Here is a 26,675-nt window from a genome sequence, read left to right on the forward strand (position 1 = left end):
ATCATTAGTTCTAGATGAAGTGTTCCATGATTCATTGTTCGTGCACAACACCCAGTGCTCCATGCAGAACGTGCCCTCCTCAATACCCACCACCAGGCCAACCCATCCTCCCACCCCCCTCCCCTCTAGAACCCTCAGTTTGTTTTTCAGAGTCCATCGTCTCTCATGGTTCGTCCACCCCTCCGATTTCCCCCGCTTCTAGAATGAACAATCTTATACAGGTCTCCTTGTGGATAGATTTCTCTCGGGAATAGCTGAGTCTTAGGGTATCTTTAACTTTACTGGACAGAGGCCCATGATACCTTGTTCAAACCTGGTGGGGCCAAATGTTTCAGAAGAAGGACTGTTTGGATTTTAGACAGGCACAATGGTGTACGTGGCATGTATCATACTCTAGCAGGGCTTGGGGAAAAGTATTCCATAATCAAATGTATTACTTTTTCTGTGGTGACAAGTAAACATATCCACATTAAGTGGGATAAATAAAGACCATAAATAGTCTCACATCAAGTCAGGTTTTGCCACCAAATATATTAGGAAAGAATTTCCAGTTTTGAGAGTTTGTTTTATTTTTTATTTCTGAATTGCAGATAAGGATTTGAATCTGCAGCACAAAACTGCTTTTGAAAGTCGTTTAATCTATCTTCCCACCACCGTTTCTCCATAGCCTCATCAGCATCTGTTAATATGGGGCTGTAGGACTTTGCCAATCTGATAGATGTTTACGTATTCTATAAGTAAAACAGAAAATGTAGAATATGGAAGGAGAGATCTCATTTACAAAAGTAATGAAAATGTTAAACCTCCATGGTTGTACTAGATAAGAAATGTGAAGAATCCAAATGCAGAACATGTTACAACTGTTAGAGGAATATGGATGTGACGAATAAGTGGACAGATATATTTCATCAATGCAGACAGACTGTGTTATAAAGATGCTATTTATGGGCAAGTTATACATTCAATGCGCTTCTAATCAAAATCACAACAGAACTTTTGAAACTTGGAAAAAACAATTATAAAATTACCATGGAAGAATAAAAATCCAAATATTCAGGAACAATCTGAAAGAGCATGATGTAGGAAGGGATTAGTAGATACTCAAATAGATTCAAAAGATATGGTGGTTAAAATAATTTGGTAATGGCTCAGAAACAGAATGATCACAGAACTGTAATTCAAGTCCAGAAATAGGCCCAAGGATAAATGGGAATTTAATATATGATAAGGACGATAATTACAAATCACTCAGTGACGCTGGTTAGCCATTTGGAAAAAAAAAAACAAGCTGGACTCCTGCCACATTCTTTACCTCCAAGTAAACTTCAAATCGACAAATAATTAACATGTTAAACATGAACTAGCAGAAGAAAACATGGGTCAATATTTTTATAATTTTGAAGAGAGGACAGTCTGACATGAAATCTAAACATCATAAAGGAAAAGCCTGATAAACTGACATTTCAAAAATGAAAAACGTTTTCTATGGCAAAAAATGCCAAGTGCTGAAAGTTGTGGCTCATCTCCTCAGTATTCCTTTCACCATTTCACCGTTTCCCCAGCGTGGAGCTGCCATGTGGCTTGTTTGGGGGTGAGTAGTGACACCTCTTTACTCCAGAGTCCCAGGGTAAGAGCTGATTGTTTTAACCTACCGGAGTAACTCCATTGCCCTTACCACAGTGATTGGTTCCAGTAACCATGTCTCAGCAGTGAACCCACGGCATGGTCCTTGTCAAAAAGAATGACACGTAATCCAATTGAGGGCTCTAAGTATTGGAGGCTATGGGTCAGCAGGTGTCTTACTCTTCTCAGAGGGCCTTTGGAAGTCAGTTTCTGCACAGTGTACTGTGGACGTGTGAACCCTGGAAGAATGACAGCCATGTAGCCACCAGCAGGGAACTGAAATCTAGGATAGCCTTGCTACTGTAAAAGGCAGAGCAGGCAGAAGGAAAGAAACAGGACCCTGACATTTTTTAGTCGTCGAATCAAACCAACCCCGAACTACCTTTGGACTTTCAGTCAACAAATCTCCTCTTCTGAGTTAGGTCTTAAGTTACTTGCAGAATAAGGAGTTCTAAATGATATGGACCATGAACAGATTCAAAAGACAAACTGGGGAGAAAATCTGCAAATGTAAATGACAAATAATTAAAATCCCTAAAATACAAAGAGCTACAAGTCAACATGAAAAGGAAAACAACCTGTTTTTTTTAAAAAAGGCAGAATATATGGACAGCTGCTTCATGTAAGAGGCAATACAAACGACTAATACAAATGGAGGCTTCAGCTCACTATCAATTCATGTACAGAAAACAAAGGGAAATCATTTTTTACTTTTAGGATTGGCAAAGATGAAAAATACTGATATCACATGGGGCTGAGGATAGAGAAACAGACTATCACATCCTATTGGAGAGAGCGTAAATGGGTGACTTGCAAAAGAGTAATATACAATTTCTATTAACATTTATAATACTTTCGATCTTTAACCAATCAATTCCACTCCTGAAACTTGATACTGCAGAAGTACCTACGCCAGAAGGCAGGGGTGTACACAAATGTCTGGCAATACTGTTTACAATAGTGAAATACTGGGAACATCCCAGATATTCACCAGTTCAGAATTAAATAAACTCCAGGGACGTCCATGCAATGGAAGTATTCATGGGCTTCATAAAGGAAGAAATCCTATTATATTGCCACGAAAGACATCCAAGATACATTAAGTGGGAAAGAAACCTGTAATATACTACGATCATATTTTTTTGTGAAGAAAGGGTATATACATTCAAAGGAGCAGAAAGAACACCATCATACTGTTAACAGTGATTCCATGTGGGAAATGGGATCAGGGCTCAGGGAAAGGGCGGGAGTGGGGGGTGGGGAAGGCCCTAATTCTTTTAGATACCCACGTGCCCATACACACAGCCACGTACACACACCTTCACCACCACCGGGACCCACATCCTGCCTGTCAGGAATTAGACTGCTGCTTTGGTTTCTCACTTGACTCAATCTGTTTTCACCCTGTTCCTTACTCCACGGCATAGCAAGAGTGGAGTGCTACATGCTTGTAGAGAATTTTAAAACCATAACAAAACTGACTAAAAGTTAGCTTTTTATCCTCAATACCCTTCCTAAACAGTGTCAGCCACCGGATATTCCTCCTGGCAGGGAGTGCAGCTCTCCCGGCACCCTCCCTTGGTAGCGGCTGTCCCCACTCCAAGTGTCACTCATTTGGTCCCGAGGGCCCGGGTGCCATGTGCAGGGCAGAGTGCTGCAAAGGATTCAGACAGGCGTAGAAGGTCACCCTTGACTTTGAAGAGCTCGTTATCGAGCCGAAGTGTCAGACAAGGTCACGGTTACTAGAAATCCTCAGTGTCTCTGGGGCTCAACTTACCGCCCGCGTGACCTGCCTCCCCATAGCAGCCTCTCCTCCGGCTGCCCTGATGGGGTCTACCCTCACTCCTTCCCCCTGATGCCCTCATGCTGCCCTGCACCTGAGGCCTTCCCATTTCTCCTAGCCCATGGGAAAAAAAGGAAACTCTCCGATCCTTTGATCCTTCTCCCGTGCCCATCTTTGCTTCCCTTTGTCTCTAGGGTCCAGATCATCCCTTAACCCTTCACTTTGCTCCTGAGGGTGACACCCCGAAAACTCCTTCCCTAAAGCCTTGGAAACATACCTGGGAAGAAAAAGTGAAATGGTTCCTCAGAACTTGCTATCTGAAAAGCCTTTAGCTGGGCAGAGGCCACTTTCCCGGGCCCACAGAAGTGGTGTTTCCCCAGCAGGCTTCTCTGGAGTAGAGGTTCACTGGAGAGGGCAAGGCCTTGCTCCCATCAGCTTTAAAAATGAGCACTCCCCGGAATAGAAAGAAAAGCCATCCACCCGGCTTAACCTGAGCCTTGTAACAGAGAGGGGAGTGTGTAGGGAGAACAAGAGGGAGATCCAATTAATTACCCTTAGAAGCAAAGGTAAAAGTTGAAGATTACGAGACCCATTTACAGGAGGAAATAGACCCATCATTGAGCCTAGAGAATGGAAGGATTGTTTAGGGCCAGAAAAGCGTCTCAATGTTCAGATTCCATTCCTTTTCTGGAGCTTTGGAGAGAGGAAGGTCATAGCCTGGGCTTGGAAGATAACACTTAGCAGTGGGTTCAGACTGGGAGGGGGGCCTGTTGTCTTGGGCCCAGTCCTGGGCCCATATCCTGCCCCCACCTGGAGGGAATTGGAGCTTTAATCCTCTCTAGGAGTTGATGCGGGCTGACTGGTGACGGGGAGCCCCCCATGAGAGAGGCCCCTCCATTACCATCACAACGGCTGATGTCACAGACCCCACAAAGCAGCTGAGGCCCCGAGTGCAAGGTAACCCTAACCCCAGCAGTGATTGAAACAGATAGAGGGGTGGCTCTCCCACACAATGCCCAGGCCCCCACTTCTCTCCTCCTCCTCCTTGCACTTCCTCAAGAGCTTTTGTCTTCTGGTCCCTTGGGCTATGAGGCTCTCTCATTCCCCGGCAAACACTGCCCACTAAATTCATCACTGAGGCCTCTGGGGGAAAGGAAAGGGTCTGGCACTTTCTCTCCCTCCCCTTACCTCCCACAAGCTAGTCCCCATGGTCATCTACCTGGTGAGCAGATAAGCCTGGCTGTGAGCAAAGGGGCAAGCTGATGACTGCTTCACATCCGTCCCGGTCCCCCACCTCTCACCCTGCTCCGGGCACCCTGCAAGGGCTGCTGTTCTCTCTGGATAAGGCCTTGGGTGAGGCCCTGCACCAGTCAGTGCTCAGAAGCTATGGAGAATGTTCTGTGGGGTGAGTCAGGTTCAGTTTGGCTTTGCAGGCTCATGTGTCTGTATTGGGCCCTCTGGTTTGCCTTCTCCCCAACTGGCCGTAAGTCTCTATTCTCAGGAATGCAGGGTCCTCGTGCCCACCTCAGTACCCTAACCTGGCTGGGTAGAGAAAGCTCGGAATGGTGACTCTACTGGTTTTTGGGTATGACCTGGGGATCATGTGGGGGCTCCTGGAAATGGTGGGTGGCCAAGCTGTAGGTAGTGAAAAATCTGCCAGAACCACAGGAGGCAAGGAGAGGAGGTAACTGCTCAGAGCTTCTAGCTTTCCCTCGGGAGATGTGTGCTTCCAAAGAGATTTGGTTGTCATTCAGCATTTTAGTCCTGAATCTCTCCTAGACGCTGATGAAAGCCATGTACTTTCTACGCAGAAAAACAGGTGAATGCAAGCTGGTGCACACATGTGCATGCGGACACTCCCCCCCCCCCCACACGTGGTCCAAGGGGACATGGACCCCTGGTTAAGAACTCCTGAATTCTAGCAGAAGTTTTGGCACCAAAGAGAGAGCAGAGAATGTTCTAGGTGGTGGTGACAAGGAGATTCCACCTGAAGGGCTGGCTCTACTCTGACCCAGGCAGTATCCAGTTCACATACAGGAGCTGGAGAGAGAGCCCTCGCTACCATCAACCCTGTAAATGAGGACTACTATTCTGTGCCACTGTTGAGGACTGGGAGATTGAGGGAGGGAATTGGTCAAGGTCAGCCGGCTAGTAAGTGGCACAGCAGGGACTGACACCTGAGTGCAGTAGTCAGACTGTTACTGAAGAAATTCTTTCCATCCTCTTCTCGTGGCTTCTGTGCCAGCTGAGGGGTGTTGTCACAACATTTCTGGCCTTATTCCCCGTGGTTCCAGGCGTGCCCCCCGGGGCTCGGCACTAAGCCTCCCAGCACGTGCCAGAATCCGGCCAACTTTTCACTCTAACGCGGTCTGCACCTAAGATCCTCCCATAGTTTAACACAATCTGAATTTAATTCCTTCAAGGCCCAGTTAATCAACACCCCGCTTTCTCGATGCTGTCTTCCCTGACCAGACCCACTGCTGTAGCAGGCCACGAGGCCTGTCCCTCTCCCGCACCGAGCTCTAAAATAGGCTCACTTCTCCCCTTGCCCCACTTGGCTTTGTTCTGGACAATGCTACATCTTTCCATTTGGACTAGGAGCCTTTCCGCTGCAGGGCACGTGTTCAGTACACAGGAGGCTTCAGGCTGCTTAGCCCACGGCTCCACATAAATCAGGCATTGCGGAAGTTGCTCCTCTTGATGGTGATGATACCCGTGTTAACTGTACAGGCAGGAAAACCTAACTCAGCGGTTCGGGATGTTTCCAAGGGCCCCTCGCCTCCGGTGGCAGGTAGGCTTTGTCCCCCCAGCGGGCCTTTGCCTGCTCTAGTCCTCAGTTCGGTCGATGAGGTGCCACAGCTGCAATCCAGGCTGCCTACCGTAGCTGCACTGTGCAAAAGGGGCGAAGAACCAAACAACCATGAGACGACACCGTGGCTTTTGAAACAGGTACATAGGCTCCCTTGTTTAATAGCAGTTGAGAGAGGAAAACGTACAGGAGGAATAAACATGCTCTTTCCACACAGGAGGTTCCCACTAACCATGAGGCCCATCAGCATCAGTAGCTTTATGAGTGAGTCTTAAAGAAAAAAGTTCCCTTTAGAGTTAAAAATGGACTCTCCTAAATTTCCTCCATAAATGTGCAACTATTTGTGCAAAATAAAAAGGCCATTTCCAACACATTAGTGAAAAGTAATTGCGAACGCAGGCAAAGAAAAAAAAAGAGGCAGTTGAAGCAGCCAGGAACAGAGTCCTGAGAGAAGGGAGGTGAAGGGAGGGGGAGCTCTGTAGCAGGCCCCAGGGAGTGTGGAGAGGCTTTATGAGGAAGGTCATGGCCATTGCCGATCTTGGAGAGAGAGGGCCCTGGGTCTGGGGCTTGCTGAGCAAGCACTTGTCCAGTGTGCAATGAAGCTAGGCTGGTTTTGAGGCCCGAGAGACTGTTGGGCCTGGTATGCAGCGGAAACACTGGGGAGCACTCCTTGGAAGCTGGACACTCCTTTTGTCAACAGGGACTCTGCTGGTTCCAATTTCCAGGTCCTGTTCTTCCCCACCCCTAACAGCTTCATTCACAGTCCAGAGAGATTTCCTGTGAATGTTAAAACTATACAAGCTGTCTACCCTACTGCTGAAATCTACTAGGGGCCCGAACCAGAAGGGCCCTTCAGAAACATGGACCTGGTTTCCCCAAGAACTTGGCTAAGCGTCACACTAATTCCAAGGCTTGTAGCCTTCTAGCCACTGCTGTTCTTGCTCTCCTGCTGAGGCCTGCCGGGGCACTTCCACATCTCTGGGCATCTGAGGCCAGGTCTTAGGAGTCTGAGGGGCATGGGCGCATGTGCACAAGTCCTCTCAAGGGCTGGACCAGCTAGAGGCATAGAGACAAGACTCAAAAATCCGACTTTGTGCAATTCAAACAACTTGGACATTGCCGTCCCCGTGTTTTGACCTCCCCTTGCCCAACAAGAGCGTGTCTCTAGAGACAACTCAGGAGCAGCATGTTGGTTTCATCAGAGAAGACAGACGGCAGACCGAGAGGGAAGAGATCCACCAAAGGGTCCTCCCCTATGAGGCTTGAGCTTGGGTAAGTGTGTTCTTTAGAGGGACTTTTGTGTACGAGGTGCACAGGAACCCCCGTTCCTCCACCCTGTTTACTTTTCCTCTACGGCAGTCTTTCCAGGGTATGGGCCTGAGACCAGACCAGCAATGATGACTCGGAAAAGACAAAAACTGTGCCATGCTTAAGGTTCTCTCCATCCCATGTCCCCATCTCAGCTCTCCAAGCTGAAAGGATCTTGCTCCAAACGGAGGACTATTGAAGGAGTGTGTGTTGGGCCCTTCTTAAGCAACAGGACTTCGGGTTAATGTAATCATTTCTTGCTCTCTTTCAATTGAACCCAGGGCTCAGGCGATGGCATCTAGGGTGTCATTCCCATGGCTTCCTGCCTTCCCTTGCCTTTTGCAATTCTGGGTGGCGGCATTCATCCCCGACTCTCATCCTGAGACCCTGGGCCAAGCACCTAGGCCTCAAGGTAAGCCTTAGAAAGCTTCTCCAGAGCTTCCACACAGCCTGCCCTCTCCAGCTTGGAGGAAGGCTCATGTCTGTGTGTGTAATCTCTTCCCCTTGGTTTGCAAGTTGGGATGGGATTCGGGGGGATCGGGGTGGGGAATGAAAAAGGAAGCACTGCCCTTCCCAGAAGCAACTCAGTAGCTGACGAAGGTAGTGAAGAATTCTGTTTGATGAGTCTCTCCTCCCATTAATCCAAGCTGGAAATGCCTGTGTGGCTCATTTGTCATTGTTTGGTGATGCACAATTAGACGCTTGTCGGTAGCCACAGGAGCACCTTCCTGAGGAGTCTTAGAGCGCAGGCTCCTCTGACTGACCTCATGGCAAAGCCCTTGCACCAAGCGTCAGGAGCCCATGTGCGATAGCGGACACGGCTGCCAAGCCAGCTAGTGCAGGCTCCCTGGGATTATAGACAACCTTTCTCAGATGAGGCCAAAGGAGAGCTATGGGGATCTGAGAAGAGGATGGAAGGCTTGGGCTTGAGTAAGAAGAGCTTCACATCTAGGACATGGCTCAGGAAGAGACCGCTGGGCCAGAGGCAACAAAGCACTAGCCACAGTTGGCCCTGTCCACCTCATGGTCGCAGTGGCTCCCTCCCGACAGGCATCCTGTCCAGCTGCGGCTACCCCCGTCGTGCAGAGCTGGTAATGTTTCTTTGAAAGATGGTGGCCAGAGAGCTGGTTTTCAAACACAAGGAGCACTCCCCAGTAACCTTCAGGTTTTACCTAAGGGTAAAGGAAGGGCCATTTTCAGGCTTCTGGAATCTGACTTATCCCAATGACACTACTGAAGGAGGCCAAGTCCGAGACTCTCTGTGAAGATCTACGGAAATAACTGTTGATCTATGCTCTGAATCAAGTGCCCTGACCCTGAAAGAAGACGATGAGATGAACAGGGAAGGGACCGAGGCTCCAATTCCATTCACACTGGTTTTCAAGAGCTAATAAAACTCCTCCTGGCGTGGAGCAACCTGCAGTTAGTCATGGGGTTCCATTATCACCACTATATTCAGCTCTATCTTGCCCCAGAAAAATCAGCAATAAAAGCACTGGGTCAGACCTGGGCTAAAGAAACTGCCACCCTTGGAGGACTGGAGTGAAGCTGTCATCTGGCCACACACCATGCTTGCTCCCCAGCCAATGAACGTTGGTGGACTGAGGAGATCCGAACCTCCAGAGCCGTGTGCTGGTCTCTCATACGCTAAACAGTAACGTTTTCCAGGTCCTCTCCATGCATCAGGAAGAACCAACCTCACCTGTGTGGTGAATGGGGCGCCCGGGAGTGAACAGGATATTCTTTATTATCTTTTCGCCTACTCACCTTACCTCCCGGTGCCAAGGACCCATTTTGTTTGTGTCATTCCTGAGCCCCAGACCTAGGTTCTAGAGCCGCAGTGAAAGGTGGTGCATCATCCTGGGACTGGTGAGACCCCCATCTCTAGGCTAACACAGAGTACAGTATGACTTCCCCTGAGTCCCAGCCTAGCAACACCTCACGTACTTGCTTCTTCTTGTGCCTCTTTTACTATAGGGAAAGGTTATGTGAATACTGTACACAGGTTATTAAAAAAATACATTTGCTCTCTTTGAAGAAGAATGCACGAATGCAGGGCCAGCCGGGGCTGGGTCCCAGCCTCTGGGGCTGTGGTGAGCAGCTGCTGCGGGCCTGAGGCCAGCCTTCACGAGTGGTGGCTGCTGATGAGTCCCCGGAGCTGCTTGGCCACAGTGTCGATCAATTTCTGCTTGTCTCGCTCATTTTTCCGAAACTGTGCAAACATGTTGTTCTTGCGGCTAGTGTCCTTCATCCTAAACAGAGAAGGAAAGAAGAAGAGCAAAGTGTTTGAGGAGGCAATGGTGGAAGGAGAATGGGTGGGAGGTAGGATGGCGCCATGAATCTTCACCTCTACCCAGTGTTGAGAGAGTCCAGAATATTTCCATTGTCAGGCCCATACCTACCTACTATTCAGGAAGCTGTCCTGCTGGCACCCACAGCCCTCCCAACCTCAGTCACCTTTGGAAAATAGTCAAAAGCCAGCTATGGAGGGACCAATCCCCTGATCATCCATACCCACCCTACCTCTTTCCTTCCCTTCTATCTCCAGGTATGCACCTGCTATAGGTATCTGGGGCATGTTAAAGCCCTGATGGTCAAGGGCTCTTACAGAATATCTAGATCTAGGATCCACTTATCATATCCTGAGCTTATGAAATCCTGCTGGGACCTTAGAGCTGGTGTTTGAAAGATAAAGCAGGAAAAAACTCTCGACTAGCAATTCTAAGAGGAGATGAATAACTATCGTATAGTTCTAAACTTCACTGGCCAATTCCTCTGTTCCATCCCTAACAAAACGAAGGGCCTGACTGATTTCTTTTGTCTCAGAGTAAGGACCCAGAGGCAGTGAGGTGGCTGAGTGCATGGTGCAGAGGAGAGCAGATGGACCATCCTTTCACTCGATGAGCCAGAACTTCAGGCAAGAGAAGCCCCTGAGAACTCGAGGGCTGTCCATATCCTCAGACCTTTGACCTTCTTGCTAAAGCTCCAGAGACGGCATATTCCTAGAGCGCAAACCATGGGAAATTCTGGCCAGTGGTCGTGGCCAGATGGAAAGACCTAACCAGGAAGCATGGATAAAGTCAAGACCAGGCTGTGGTTTCACAGAAACGCCCAAGTCTGAGTAAGCCATTGTGATAGAATGTGGGAATGTGCTAACCCTTGCAGAGAGTCCACAACCTCTGACAGCTGACATCTGACTGTGACCTCTGGTCTCAGTCTCTGCACAATGGACCTCCAACCCACAGCTAGTTCCAGTGTTAGAGCATTAAGAACACTGCCCAGACCAATTTCTCCTTGGGGTAGGCATAGGTGGTCTTCACCACCATCCCCTAGGAGCTGGGCTGGCTCTCTGGCTCCACAGCTCCCTGGGCTGCATGGAGACAGGTCAGAAGAAGGAGGGGAAGGAACCTGGTAACCCTGGTAATCTACCCCCAGGTATACCCCCCAGGGGCCTTCGGCCAATCCTGGCCCATTTTTTTCCTGTGGGGTGGCCCTTGTGCAGAGGGGCAGATGTGAGGCCAATGGGTTAAAAGGCTAGAGATGCCACAAGGGCATCTATATTCACAAGGCCAGGAGATGCTGACGAGCACCAAAGCTGTGTGGTGGGGGCCGACACTGATGCCACAAATGAGCTGTGACTTTTTTTCACAGATCTGAGCTTAAGGGCCTTCAGGCTGGAATTACTCAAGCGAATTCAGAACTCTGAGTATAAGGTACAACTACTCATATGTGCAGGACTGTGCTTGGAGGTGAGGAAGAAGGAGAGGTGACAGAGGCTGGTTGAAAAGAAAGCACATGGGTCCTCAAGGCTATGATGATTACTGTATTTGGTCCCTTACACATGAATTGCACAATAATGTTTGTGGAACTGGCCTGGCTTTAGATTATTTATCCCAGAGAAGGACTCCTTTTCCTTTGCTGAAAATGCTATGAATCTAAACAAAAACAACACAAAACAAGAAAGAAAGAAAGAAAGAAAGAAAGAAAGAAAGAAAGAAAGAAAGAAAGAAGGAAGAAAAAACACTCCCTACACGTAGAAGGTGTTCATTTTAACATCTTATGTGATCATGAATTTCATGACTCCTTGAATCCGCCCAGAGACGGGGAGCCAGAGTTGGCTTTCAGCTCCCATAAGGAAGCTCCCCAATAAGGTAGGAGAAAGGGAGGAAGAAGGTAGTCCCTGAACCTCAGAGGCTAGGAGTTCTTGGCCATTAAGGCCTGGAGTTGGGATTACTCAAAAGATAAACTCAAGTGCCCTGACGACTGATGGCAGCATGCTGGTTTGTGTCCTGGGATGCTCCCAAACCAAAAGGGGTTCCCTCCCCTTGTCCCCTCTCATTCTGTAAGCCTGGGATCCTGCTATACTTTGGCTATGGCCACCTCTCAGTGACACTGGTGCCTCTTCTCTTTCCTGAATGTTCTCAGCAGGTCTCTGGGTCTTCTCATGTCTCACTCTGCCAAGAAGCACCAGGTTGAAAAGGAGAGATTGTCAAGCTCTGGTGGTAGATCTGGCTGGGGCGAAAGCAGGAAAGGGTCAGCTAAAGGGACTGATTCCTATGAGGCTGGGAAGTAGGGATTTTAGTGATCTGGGTGGCCTTTGCCCCTACTGTGTTTGGGAGGAAGCTTTTAAACCCTGCTGATTGCTGGGGATAAGCACATGGCTTTGTTACGGTTAGGCCTCCAGAATGCTACAGAGAGGCTTATTATTTTAGCCTATTGTTGATACACAGAAAGTGGATGAGGCAATATCTCTTAGATCTAGAGATTCTTAGGAACAGACAAGTAAAGGAATGTTGAGAGAAGGAACTGGAAGGGAATCCCACAGCCCATTTGGACACACAGTGAATACGACATCTAAACACCAACTGAAAGGCCCAACCCTCATTTCAGCTGGGATTAGGCCTTGTCTCTAATAAAAAGTTTCCCCCCGGGAGACATAGGTTCCAGATCTTAACGCCATGGGCTTCACCACCAGGAGGTGGGGGAGACTGCTGAGGAGCTCCCTTCTGTCCGGGCTGAGTGTCAAGCTTTGCACTAGCAAGAGTATAGAGTGTGCCAGGAAGCTGAGCACCAGTGGGGGAAAAATTCCCTGCCACCACCTCCAGCCCCATAGGAATCGGTATGCCAAGGGTCACTCGAAGGACCAAGGAGAGAGGAGACAGCCAGCCAGTTGGCACCAGGCTAGTTTAGTAGATTAGTATGTCAGGGTGGAGACAACTCACAGGGTAAGGATTTAGTGTAGTCATTAGTGTCAGTGAGGAAACCAGAAGGACTTGCCTCAAAGTGATGGAAAAGGCCCAAGTGAATAACATACTTACTCTCTAGAGATCCTAAGGAGGAAGGTCATTGGGAGAGAGAATCAATGGGAAACAAAATGGAAGTATCAGTCTGGCTTGGTCTGGAGAAAGTTGCACCCCGGGCTCTTAGTTTCCTGGCTCCAAACACATTCCTCTGCATCCTGCTCTTGCCTACTTCCCATCTCCTCCCCTTTCCCCCTTTTAATTGCATAGTAGGGAGCCTTTCCTACTGCTTAAGGTTCCACTCTGACCTCCTAGACGCTGATCCGTGGTATCCAAGTTCACATATGGCCATATATGTCCTTGCTGTACTGTTTAGATGCAGGGTACTCTTCCAAGAAGCTGGCAGTTAACTAGTGTGATGACAAGAAAAAGCTTCCCTTCTACACGGATCTTGGTCTCTGGCCTGCCAGCTCTCAACTAGGCTAGGAAAAGCCAGAGCTAGGCTGCACAACAGATCCCAGCATCTGGGTGATATACTGGTTAGCCGGGAGACGTTCTGGAGCTGGCTAACCCAATCTCCGTGGGGGCACCTCTGCTGGCCAGTGACTGCCCAAAGCAAGAATGAGACACCTTGTCCAACACAGCTTTCTTGGGACAGTCGGCACGACAAGGCTCAATCTGGCAGGGAGTGGGAGGGGGTGCTGGTAGAAGGTTTCTGGAATTCCGGAAACTTGTCTGCTAGAAACCACAGAAGCCATCTTCCATGGGGCTCTTCTGCCCATTGTCCCCAGATGATTGGGGCCAGTCTCACTCTGTTCACCAGGCGGCCTGAACCCAAACTTAAGGCGTCTTCCTTTCTTCTCTTGTCATCTCTAGTTAAAGAGATGTTGCCCCATTCAGCTCCAAGGTAAATGCCAGAGTCCACCTGACCCAAACTGGGCTTAGCTTCTTGGGGCTCAGGAACTAAGACGCTACAAGAAGAACGTCAGCCTGCCCAATCCAGTGGTGGAGACTACTGGTAGCACTTACAGCAACTTCAAGAACGGGGCCTCTCTGCCATCTTTGGAAGGTACTGGCAAAGAGAAAATCGTCCCCGACCCCGATCCCCACCTCCCAACAGAGACCACCGGACTGGGTACTCACTTCTCAAGCAGGGTCAGAGCGGTCACTGGGTTCACTCGCAGGTACTTGCAGTTGGGCTGACCATAGTCAGCAAGGTAGGTTGACCAGTCCCACTGGATGAAGAGATCCAAAAGCTGTAAAATATCCAAACCCCACCCCAGGGATTAATCAGACAAGACAAACCAGGATCTCAGAAAACCCCTGACATCCTTCACTGCCAGCTAACGGTAGATTTGATAAATAAAAAATTAAAATGTAGTAAGAGAAAGAATGGCTAAAGACTGGAATGCAACTACGAAAATAAATGAGTAATCAGTAGAAGGCCGAGTCGTCTCGGCCATAAGCACTGTGATGCTGCTAAGACTATAGGCCAACATTTAGCTCTCAGGGGTGGGCCTGAGACTGAAGCAAAACACAAGACTGTCATAATAACCAGTCACTTATTAATTTAATAAATACTTATCAAATGCCTTCCATGTGCCAAGCACCATTCCAGGAGCTCAGAAGTCAACAATGAACAAATGAAGGTGGCTACAGTCCAGTGGCACATATGTACTGTATAACCTTTGAGGTTAAAAGGTGAGGGCTCAAGAACCAGTTTCATGACTTGCTGCATTGACTTTGTCCAAGTTACTCAGTTGATACCCTGAGATATACTGAGAAAAAAAAAAAAATATATATATATATACACACATATATATATATTGGTCTCTGGCCCTGGTTACTGGCATAGAGCTCCTAAAACCCTTGTAATTTCCTAAGTGATAAGAATACTAGGAGCATCTCTTGTCCTGATATCAGCCTTTGACCTCTGTTCTTGACACAGACCTCCTCAAACCCGTGTGATTTCCCGGGTGGCAGGAGTGTCTTTTGTTCTAACGAGGCGACACTGGGTGGGCTCCCGGATAAGGCTGGTCACTGACTGGAAAGATCAAGCCATGATTAGAAACTTGGAATTTTCAGCCCCACCACCTATTCTCTTGAGAAGGCAGAAAAGCTGAAAATAGGCCTCATGATCCATCATGCCCAGGTGGTGAAGTTTCCATAAAATCCCTAAAGTATGGGGTTTGGAGAGCTTCTGGGTTGGTGAACACGTGGAGATTTGGAGAGTGGCGTGCTTAGAGCACGGAAGCTCCTTCACACCCTTTCCCCTAGACCTTGCCTCATACATCTCTTCCACCTGGAGGCTCCTGAGTTATGGCCTTTTCCAATAAACCTGTGATCTAGTAAGCAAGGTATTTCCTGAGTTCTGGGAGCTGTTCCAGCAATTTAGCAAACCTGAGGAGGAGGTCAAGGCAATCTCCCATCTACAGCAGTTGGTCAGAAGCCCAGATTGACAACCAGGTGGCTTATGTCTCAATTGGGGGGAGGGTCTTGTAGAACTGAGCCTTTAACCTGTGGGGTCTTACGCTGTCTGCGGGTAAACAGTGTCAGAATTGAGTCAAACTGTAGGACATCCAGCTGGTGTCGCAGGCAACTGCTTGACGAGGGGAACAACGTCCGTGCATTTGGTGACCAGAGGTGTCAGAAATGAAATGTTTCATGAGGGTAGTAAAGGAGACTCGGAGGAGAAACACAGTAGGGAAGAACTGAGTTTTTCCCTACGTAGAACACAAAGAACTGAGTTTTTTCCTTTACAGATAGACATATACACATGCCTATAGTATGTAAACAGGACACAGAGACAACACAGAAACATGGAACTATGGCATGAATGGATCACGTAGAATTACGTGAGGCAATCTGTGTGGCACCTATGTGGACACTGGCTCAGTAGATGAAAACTAGGGCCACGGTAGGTCAGGACTGAAAAATGGGCTTAGTCCATGGTTGAGGGCCCAGAGCCCAGCACTGGGATCAGGAGTGTTCAAGAGGAACGCCACGGAGTTAGGAGTGCCAACAACTAGATGGGTCTAAGAAGATAATGAGAGCACTCTGAGGGTAAACTGAGTTCTGAGTCTGGGGGAGATTCTGATTTAGAGAAACTTAAATAAATTTTGTCAAAGGCTTTGGTTCCCAGCTGGATTTAGCCTCAGGTTTTCACCCTCACCCTAACAAATATTTAAAAACTGTAACTGAGGGTGCCTGGGTGGCTCAGTTGGTTAAGCGACTGCCTTCAGCTCAGGTCAGGATCCTGGAGTCCCAGGATCGAGTCCCACATCGGGCTCCCCACTCAGTGGGGAGTCTGCTTCTTCCTCTCACCCTCTCCCCTCTCATGCTCTCTCTCGCTCTCTCTCAAATAAATAAATAAAATCTTAAAAAAAAAAATAAAATAAAAATAAAAACTGTAACTGAGTAAAACTAAAAAAGAAATCTGGGCATTTCAAAGGTAGGAGTGATGAAAGGGAAACTGTTAGCTCCCCTCTGTAAGCTTCTAGAGGGGGTAAAGTCCCGTACTCACATTGCTGCACAGGAGGAGGGCCCCCTAAGCAGTCCTTTTAGCAATGAGATACATGTAAAGGCTTTTGGGACTCAAGATATGTCCCTACTTCTCCCTTTCCAAGAGGTAACTGTTGATGAAGGCATCTCTCTGTGCAGAACAAAGACCAGAGAGGCCTAGAGGCAAATCCAATGCCAGAGCCTGGGCTCTAGGCACACCTTCCTCCCCTATCTGTCTTCACCGTGCAGCTGGGCAAACAGGCACTGTGGGCCTTGCCCTGCTTGGCCAAGCCTCCTCTTCCAATCATTCTTTTAGAATAGTTGTTATAAACCTCCTCAGGCAGGACAGGAATTGGCTGACGTCCCGAGCCTAAAACTGAGAAAAGCCCCTATCCCCTCAGCCAAGAAAGGGATGTTAAAGATGAGGGGAGACGGGGAGAGAGATGGGCAGACATGTCGGTTGGTCTAGGCTGGCCTGGCCCCAAAGGGCCCTCTCAGGCCTCTTTCAGGTCAGGCCTATTTTAGTTGGCAAGTAAAAGGGCTTCGACCACATCCTTTCACTGCCCCAAGGCCTCACAGAGCTCTGCTTGAGGAGAGAATTTTCCCTGACTTCCCACTCTCACTGTGGTGTTTCTGTGCTGTGGTGCCCAAAGACCACACGAGACAGTCCTCTTTACCTGCTCCTAGGAGTGCGACAGACACTCAGGGTGTCCCTGGTTCTGCAGTCCTCCCACTACTGTGTTTTACAAACACAATTATGCTTTTTCCTCAAATCCCAGGAAAAAACTATGAAAAAAGATAGCATTCTCTTAATTAAAAGTTCTTTTCAGAAAAAGGTGAAAAACCTGGGGGAGCCTGTCATTGTTTGCACACTAGGGAGCGAATACAAAAAAAGTGGATGAATAACAAGTTGAAGTGGAAAATTCGGAAAACCCAATTTCCTGAAAGTTATTTTAGGTATTTTCAGGTGTGTACACACACACACACACACACACACACACACACACACACACACACATTTGATGAAACTACCTTCTCTATTAATGAATTCCTAATTTCTGTGATGGAATGAATGGTATCCGTATTTTCTGATTTATTGCAAAGAATGCCATGTCCTTCTGGCTGCTGACACCTGGGCAAATCACCAATGGGGTGTGGAGAGTAGTTCATGATTTAGCTCCACAGTTTTCTATTTTTATCTTCCTGCCCAAGTCTCTCAAGGCCAGTACTGAGCCTAAAAGCTCTGGGATGACAAACTACTTAATTGATCCACTCTGGGCACAAAACCTACACAACTCTATTAAGCTCAACCAGTCCGAGCCTGTCCATCACACTCTGGGTCTGTGTTGCTTTCCACAGTCCTTTCAGGGGCCAATGCCTAAATCTTATGGCCTCCTCTGAGAGAGATGGGCATAGACTAGAGTCTGGGGGAGTACTTAAACCAAGTTGGCTGCACGGGGCACGGTTCCACTGGATTCCACGGAACAGTGTTAGGAGGCCAGGAGATCCAACAGGCCTCTTGATCGACACAGCACTATGATTCCAGACTGACTTGCACTTGGATGGATCCCAGCCTGGATCTCCACATACAACGGCCTTGTTAGAGCTCAGTGATGTCTCTCTCAGCGATGCAAAACATTCGGTCATCACTAATGATCCCATTCTTTTTAATTGTAAGATTTTTCATTTGGAAATAATTCCAAACTTATCACAAGGTTGCAAGAATAAGCATAGAATAAAGAACATCGTATGCCTTCCTCCCACATCCATCATCAACATTTCACACCATATGCTCCAGCCTTCGAGTGCTCTTTCTCTCTTTACACACATGGGCACACAAGATCTTTCTTTTCTGAGTCCCCTGAGAGTAAACTGCATGTACCATGGCCCTTTATTCCCAAATACTTCAGCATTCCTAAGAATTAGGGATATTCTCTTGCATAACCATAGTAGTTTTCAACTGCAGTAAATTTAATACTGATACAGTCCATATTCTAATTTTAGAAATTGAGCCAATAATGTCCTGTACAGAGACTTTGGTTTTGGTTTTGCTCCATTCTATCATATCGCTTAGGACGAGGTATTACATTTAGTTGTCTGTTGAGTCTTCTTTAATCTGGACTATTTCCACAGCCTTTCTTATATTGACATTTTTGAAGAATAGAGTCCTCTGCCTCCTTTTCCCCACTCAGTTTTGCTTTTTTCTAGTGCTTTCTCATAATAAGATTTAACACCTGCATTTCTGGCCAGAATTCTCCCTCAATGCTGCTGTATACTCCTCAGGGGATCCCGTCTGGAGGTATACACTGTTCATTTGTCTCTTCTTGGTGGTATTAATTTTGAGCACTCACTCAAGATGTTGTCTGATTTCTCCCTCTCTAGGTATTATGTTTTCCTTTGCAACCAGTACGCAACAGGGGAGACAGTTTAAGACCACGCAAATATACAGCTTCTGATTAAAATTTCCCCTCAGATTTAGCATCCATTGAAGATCCTTGTCGGCTTCAGCTTCACTATGATGGTTGCAAACAGAAGGCATCCAACTTCTCCCGTCCTTCCACATTCATCACTCGTCGCTCAGCACTTTTCCCCCATTAACTTATGTATTTATTTATGGTATGGGTTCATCGGCTCCCATTTTCTCAATGGCTTATATTCATTACTACACCTAATTATTTTGGTGCTCAAATTGTCCCTGATTGGTCTGGAGCCTGTGTCCTGTGAGAGGCCCCATATAGTTTCTGAGGAGTGCTTACTTTCTGGCCTAATAAGGTGCTGTATGCTTGTCTTGCATCTACTGTGCCCCAGCCACTTCTCTGAGGAGCTCTGGTTTCTTTTAGTGGTAATGTTATAGAGACCAGGAGTTGGGTGCTAGGTGTGGCCATTGCTCCTGGAGCATCTTCATTCTTTGCTACTGGGGGGCAAGCTGTGGGGAGGTAAGCCCTTTCAGCGGACAGAGCTACGAAATACATGCATATAAATACACATATACGTATGTGTGTGCATACACATATATATATGCATACATGGGTGTAAGCACGTACACATACATATTTTAGAAATGATGAGTTTACACCAACACCTCCAATTCTAATCATTCTTAGAGTTCTTTCTTGCCTTCCTCTATTCTGTATTTGTACATGCTTTCCTCCACAGTGAGAATCCTGGCTCTCAAGAACATCATCTCAGTTACTAATTTGCTCAAACCTATAATATATCTAAAATAGGTTCAGAACTATTTGTATATACCATTACCAAAAAAAAAAGCTTATTAAAAAAAAGAGCTCAAGATTTGCTTGCAATTTTCCCTCCCAACTTAAGACTGAGTGTACAATCAAATACTGTGTTTCTAAGTCACTTGGGTTAGTTCTTCTTAATTTTCCCTTCAATGTAGTTATGGTATTCATCTAAATGCAACTGGGTTCATTTGCGCCCACTTGCTTTTAGTCTCAGGCTCCTCCCTCTCTTCCTTGTTAATTTAATTTTTTAAATATGTAGGACATTTACATGCTTCTAAAAGTCAACTCAGAGAAGTGTTGTTCCCTCCCTTGTGGTATCTCTTTTACCCCAATTCCCTCCATGCCTCACTGGTAACCAACTCCACTGGTTTTGGATTTGTCTTCCTTATGCTTCTATTTGGGGAGATAGGCAGAGGCACCTATGCTTTCTTATTTCTCTTTCTTTCTTTCACAGAAAGTAGCCCATTGAATATGCACTTTAAGAACTCTTACTTCTTGATGTTTATAAGTAGGTGGTAGATGGAGAAGAAGAAAGGAGGGTCAGAGGTGGAAGACCGAACTAAAGAGCACTTCCAGGATCTTTATAATTTGAACATCACCTTGCAATTTTTACCATATCCTCATGCTCTGTGTTCTTATTTACTTAACACTTTTTCTTTGTATCGATTCATGTTTTGATTGTAAGAAACATGTAAAAGAACACTTGACATCACTACCACAAATAGGGAACCCATTCCTACTTGCCATAAATGGAAGATGTCCCAAATACTAGCGCCACCATGAGGCGCTGTCCCCGCCATAAAGACTAAAAGGGAATAGCTTAGGACATGGTTTAGCGTTTCATGGTGCCTCTGGGTGCTATCTAAACCTGCATTTTGAATACCAGAATGCCTTCTGGACCTCCAGTATTCCATCTACCCTGTTTTGGGTTTTTGGGTTTAGGTTGAGACTTCAGCCAAGAGTTCAGTGATGCCTGTGTGCCTGGAACAGAATTAAGTGATCTGTGTGTACCAAGGAGCACTTACAACAGAAGTTTTAGCCAAGTGTCAGTCTCATTATGAGAGAAGATCAGTGTATGCACGACTTCTGTGTCCTGGGCTGGTCAAGAGGGTCCAGAGCCAAGGGTCTGCTTTGGCTGGTAAGGCCTAGCAAGCCTGGCTGGGCTGGGAAACTTGCTAACACACCCAAAGGGCAGTTCATTTTGCTCACAACCAGGTATCCTCATTAGCGTGTTTCCCTGTAGTTGGCTTTGGTGAGTTCTTACTTCTGCATCAGAACATTGTTAGAATTCCTGATTCTGCATGGGATGACTTCTGGTAGGATTTACAGAACCACACTTTGGGCCTGCACTGTGCTCATTCTATTTATATTTAAGAGGTTTTTTTTTCCCTTTTTTAAAAAAAATTATTTTTAAGTAATTTCTATACCCAACATGGGGCTCGAATTTATAATCCCAAGATCAACAGTTGCATGCTCTACCGACTGAGGCAGCCAGGTGCCCCTATATTTCTTAAGAGTTGTATAAAAATTATAACCTACTAACATTTAAAAAGTTTAAATGAAGTAACCTCTTTTAATATATACTCATAGGATTTGAAACAGTAATAATAAAACACATTTGTTTGTCTCAGATGTTCTTAATGAACATGCAAACCCACTGAATTCAGCCAATGTTTTTAAAGCATCCACCATGTGCAAAGAACAGCACTGGGCCTTTCAAGTGCCATTAAAATAAATGGTTTACCCTCATATAGGAGAATAAAAGAAATCAAGAATAACTGTAATCCAAGCCAAATCAGTGAAATGCTATTAAATGACATACTGACTATTCCTCCCTTTTGAACTATCAACTGAACATTTTGCAAAATTTTTACTTATCACAAATTGTGCTGCAAACCACAACACACACACACACACACACACACACACACACACTCTCTCTCTCTCTCTCTCTCTATCTACATGTGCTTTAAGTTTAATGCCTTAGAGGTGGTGGGAACATCTCAGTGATATTAAATACCAGTTAGATTTCTATCACTGCCATAGAGTTCAATATGGAAATCTGCCTGCATTTTATTAATATCAGTGGAGATGTTTAAAAATTTTTTATTTTGAAATAATTTTAGGCTTATGTAAAAGTTGCAAAAATAGTTTAGACAGTACCTCTATACCATTCACCCAGCCTCTCCAACGTTCACATACTACATTGCCATAGTATAATGATCAGAACCAAGAAATTAACATTGGCACAATACTATTATCTAAATATCTAAACTATGATTTTATTCTGCTTTCACTAGATTTTCCACTAATGTCCTTTTTCTGATCCACTCCAGGAGCCTGGATTGAATTTACTCATCATGTCTCCTTCGTCTCTTCCAATCTGTCACAGTTCCCCATTCTAATCTTTCAAGATAGATACTTATGAATAGTATATCTTTGGTCTTTTATTTTATAGACTGTCCCTCAGTTTGGGTCTGCCCCATATTTTCTATGGTTGGACTGAAGCAGGAGCTCTTAGCCAAGGGAGAGCTTACTCCCAAAGGGACATCTGGCCATGCTTGGAGACATTTTTGGTTGTAACGAGTCTGGGTGGTGGTGATGCTGCTTCTAGTGGGCAGAAGCCAGGGATGTTGTTAAACGTCCTACATGGCTCAGGACAGCCCTCATGACAAAGAACTACACAATCCAAAATGTCATTAGTGTTGAGGTTATGCATTTTTTTGGCAAAAACACTACAGAAGTGATATTGTACCCTTTTTAGTGCATCAATATCAGGTGTACCTGATGGTCACATCTCATTATTGGTGATATCGATCTTGCTTGATCACTTAGTTAAGGTGGTGGCTGATGACTGCCTCCACTGCAAAGTTACTATTTTTACCTTTGTAACTAATACACTTCTGGAGGGAGTTATACTTTGAGGCTATGCAAATATCCTGTTTTCCCTCTAACTTTTGTCCGCCAACTTTAATATCCATTGGCAGATCCTGTCTGCAACAATATTTATGGTGTGGCTGACCATTTTTCTCATTCCTTCTGTAGTTAGTAATTGGAATTCTTCTGTGAGGAAAAGTACTGTCCCTTCTCCTCCATGTATTTATTTGTCCAATTATTTATATCAGTATTACCTCATGAATATTTGTTTTATTTCCTGGGTTTTAATCTAATACGATCATTATTTATATTTTGTTTTTCAAATTATTCCAGTTTCGGTCATTAGGAATTCCTTCAGATTCACTTTCCAGTGTATTTTCGACCAGTCCTACCCTTTTCTGAAGACTCGCTTACTTTCTGGCACTAAGATGTTGCAAGCTCATCTTGTACCTTCCCTGCCCCTGCTCTGCAGTCAGTTATTTTTCTAAGAAGCTCTGGTTCCTTTTACTGGAGAATGGTTTTTAGAAGCCAAGTTCTGGGCAATTAGCATGCTCATTTCTACCGGGGTGTTACTGCTTCTAGGGCATCTCAGTGGACAGAGCTAAGAGATATATGTATGTTTACTAACTTGCATGTAACAAACACATCTATCTTTATTTCTGTATCTATTTATGTATCTATATTAAAATCATGAGTTCCTATCTGATATCTCTGATTGCAGTCCCAACACCACGGGGTTCATGCTAGCCTTTCCCTCTTTACTACTTCTTTCTCTGACAGAGAGAAACCTGGCTCTCATTATCTATAATATATTTTACTTATTTGTTCAATCCTAGTATAAAGTATTTTGGAATTGCTGATCCATGCTCCTGTGAGAAACAAATTTACTAACTAGAGTGTAGTATCTATTTTTTTCTTTTTGTCTTTAGGCTTATAATTTCCACTTAAAATACTGGTTTTTAAATTACTTGGGTTAGTTCTTTTCTTCCTTACTCCTTTCAGTGTGGTTATATTATTCTTTCATAATTCAGTTAGACTTATTTTTCACTGCTTGTGTTCCACTTTGGATTCCTCCCACATTCTGGTTGATTTTTATTATTTATTTATTTTGGGGAATGAGTCAGAGCTATATAAAAATTGTACTCAGAAGTATCGCTCCCTCCTGATCCCAACTAACCTGTTCTAGTCTCTCCACTTCTTTCTATATCTTTCCTATCTACCCATTGCACGTAACCAATTTAGTTTCTGGTTTATCCTTCTTTTATTACTTTTGTACAGATGAAAATACACATGTACATTCTCTCTCTTTTTTTTTTTTAAGATTTTATTTATTTATTCATAAGAGACAGAGAGAGAGAGAGGCAGAGGGAGAAGCAGCCTCCCCGCTGAGCGGAAAGCCCGATGTGGGACTCGATCCCAGGACCCTGGGATCATGACCTGAGCCGAAGGCAGACGCTTAACCATCTGAGCCACCCAGGCACCCCACATGTACATTCTCTTATACCCTTTTCTTTCTCACTTGAAGGGTAACATATCATAGACCCTCTTTTGTGCTTTGCTTTTTTCATTTAATGATATGTCCTAGAACTCTCTCCATAATGCTAATTTCTTATTAATGATCATATTCTTGATTTACTCATATAAATGCTATTTTTGTAAACCAGGTAAGTCATTTCTCAAGGAATAGGACAGACATTATGTTTTGGGGCATTTTAACATAAACTGGCAGCACAGGAGAATATTCGATATGCACAGAGTAGGACATACTAATAAATGTTAGGGCTACTTCATCAAAAGCAAACTCAACCAGTCATTAATGATGCTTTGACTGCAAACAGAGTCATCTGTCCACGGTATTTAGCAGAAGAGGACAACTAAAGTAGTGTAGTAGTTGATGTGACACTTTATAAACTACATAGGTTAACAAAAAATGTAAATTATATCATTACCGGTTATTATACAAACATATGTACAAGTGGGAAAGGATAGGACAAGGAAAGACATTTGAATCATGTTATATTAACCAGCTGCTATAATAGACTGCCTCTTTTTTTTTCCTCCTATATGACTTTTAATAGGGTTTTGGCAGTTCTAAAGTTGTCTTTACTATATTTCTTAGTTATTTCAGAACACTCTCATGGTTTAATAGGACTCAAATTAAAATTCTGATTTCATGGGGGATGCAGTGGGGAGGACCAAGATCTGGAAAGGAGAGGCAAGTTGCTGAAAATCACGGGATAAATATGTGGTAGAGATGGCTTAATGGCTTACACTCCCCAAGATGCCACAGCTGTTTATTTTTAAAAATCCTCATTGATCCAGGGGCACCTGGGTGGCTCAGTTGGTTGAGCGTCCAACTCCTGATTTCGGCTCAGATCATGATTTCAGGGTCATGAGATCGGTCTCCATGTTGGGTGTGGAGCCTGCTTAAGATTTTCTCTTTTCCCTCCCCCTGCCCCCATGCATGTGTGAGCATATGCGCATGCACACACACTCTCTCTCTCAAAAACAAACAAACAAACAAACAAAAAAACTCATTGATTCAGGCTCTGGGTTGGGTACTTGGCTGAGGCTAGGTCAAACTTCTAAACAGACTTTCTTTTTTGCAGGGGTACCTGAGAAAGACTAGAAAAATCCAAATGACTCAAAGTGAAAACTAGTCCAAGGCCACAAAGTGAGTTAACTGGACAGAGCACAGATAGCATTATAATAGCAGAACAAATGCCAACTTCCAGAAAAGGTCTTTGGAATGAGATATTAAGATAAAGTAGGGCTCTGTTGATCTTGGTTAGTGCATACCAACATACATGCTTCTCTAGCAGAAAATGTACAAGTAATTCAAATGGATGAGTTATGCATGGGTAAAGGAGTAGAAGGAAATCTTCAAGTAAGAATTATAGATTAATATTTAAGCAAACAATTCTGATGGTGCCCTTGTGCTCACATAGGCAGAAACGATTGCCCAAAGAACTCAGAAAGCAAAGATGAAATGCCCTGACGAAGAATGCCCTGCCTGTTCCCACTACTGGACTAGTGCTGGTCAACCAAACCAATTCATATCATGCCTACTCTTGGGGAAGAGAATTTATATATATGTTTTTTGCCTTCACTGCTAATTTTGTGATCTGAGCTTCATCTCCCATGTAGATGGGGAGCTCGCCGAGGATGGGGATGATGTTTTCTCCTTCTGACTACTCCACAGTGTGGACCAGCATAGGGCTAGATTCCCAGCAGACAGTCAACAAAGACATGTTACATGGAATTAAAATAGGTGAACTAACATTTTGTAGGTACAATATTGGCTAGATGGTGGGCCAGACTTGTAATGTGTGTTTTGCACAGGAAACTTTCCAACCTAAGGTCCTCTTGACCAGCACTAGAAGGGTGGTTGAGTGAGGAAGAAGGAAACATCAAACAGGAGAGATAATACCTATCACAGGTGAGTGGGAGCCCAGCCCTGGATATGTGGTTTCGAGGTTCCAGAGGAAGATCCCTAGGACTACCAAATGGGAACTCAGCAGCTGTTTGGCCCTGAGGTGACATCTGGGCTGACTCCTAGTGGGCAGCGTGGGGCCTACCTCACCTTAGGGAAAGCTTCCTCTTACCAGAATGTCTGCAGAGATTCCATGGGAGTAAAGGATCGTAGGAGCTAAGGTACACACAGACAGACACAGATACAAAGACACACTGACAACAGCCGCACCTCTTTCCCCTGGGGGTGCTTTTCTTTACATGTTTTCTCTTGAACAGGCACACTGAGTCTTGTAGAGAATTGTGCTCCCAAGGGAGCTGTGTCCTTGAAGTAAACGTGCTGTACAAAATCCTGAATTTGTACATTACATATATTCCAGAAGAATTCTTCACGTTTAAAGAGGAGAGACTATAAAATGAGTCCATATAACTTACTCTTCTGAGGCGTTTAACATATAATCTCACTGACAAAATTCTAAACATGCTACCTCTTCAGCACATGACTGCTATATAAAGTACCGTAAACTGACTCGAGAATAGTAACACACAGAACACGAAGGCAGGCACATCTTTTGTCTTATTCCCTGCCCTGGACAGGATGAAACCAATTGCATCATTATATTTTTCATAATCACTGACACACAAGTGCCTTTTAGGAGGCGGGTTAACACAGCAAAAAAGAGCCTCAGGCTGGGGGTCCCCTGACTGACGATATGACCCCAGATAAGCCACTAGATCTGGTTATGGAATCATAACAGCTCCCATCAACAGCTGAAGGCAGATCAAGAGAAGGACTGTGAAAAGCCCACTAGGGAGCATGGAAT

The 26,675-nt window shown here is 45.4% G+C and overlaps 1 protein-coding gene across 1 annotated transcript in view; it reads right to left on the bottom strand.

The window, feature by feature from the left end:
- Positions 1–912: 912 nt before the first annotated feature.
- The window catches only part of EXOC6B (exocyst complex component 6B), a 557,753-nt gene continuing 531,990 nt past the window's right edge, over positions 913–26,675 (bottom strand). Inside the window, exons 17-18 of the mRNA XM_081797284.1 lie at positions 13,907–14,019; positions 913–9,775 (exon numbers count right to left, since the gene is read on the bottom strand). Coding sequence (XP_081653410.1) covers positions 9,649–9,775; positions 13,907–14,019 — 240 coding nt within the window. The 3' untranslated portion in view covers positions 913–9,648. The remainder of the gene's footprint in view (positions 9,776–13,906; positions 14,020–26,675) is intronic.

This window comes from Leptonychotes weddellii, chromosome 10 (assembly GCF_054177405.1).
Source record: "Leptonychotes weddellii isolate Sample4059 chromosome 10, ASM5417740v2, whole genome shotgun sequence".
Lineage (NCBI taxonomy): Eukaryota > Metazoa > Chordata > Mammalia > Carnivora > Phocidae > Leptonychotes > Leptonychotes weddellii.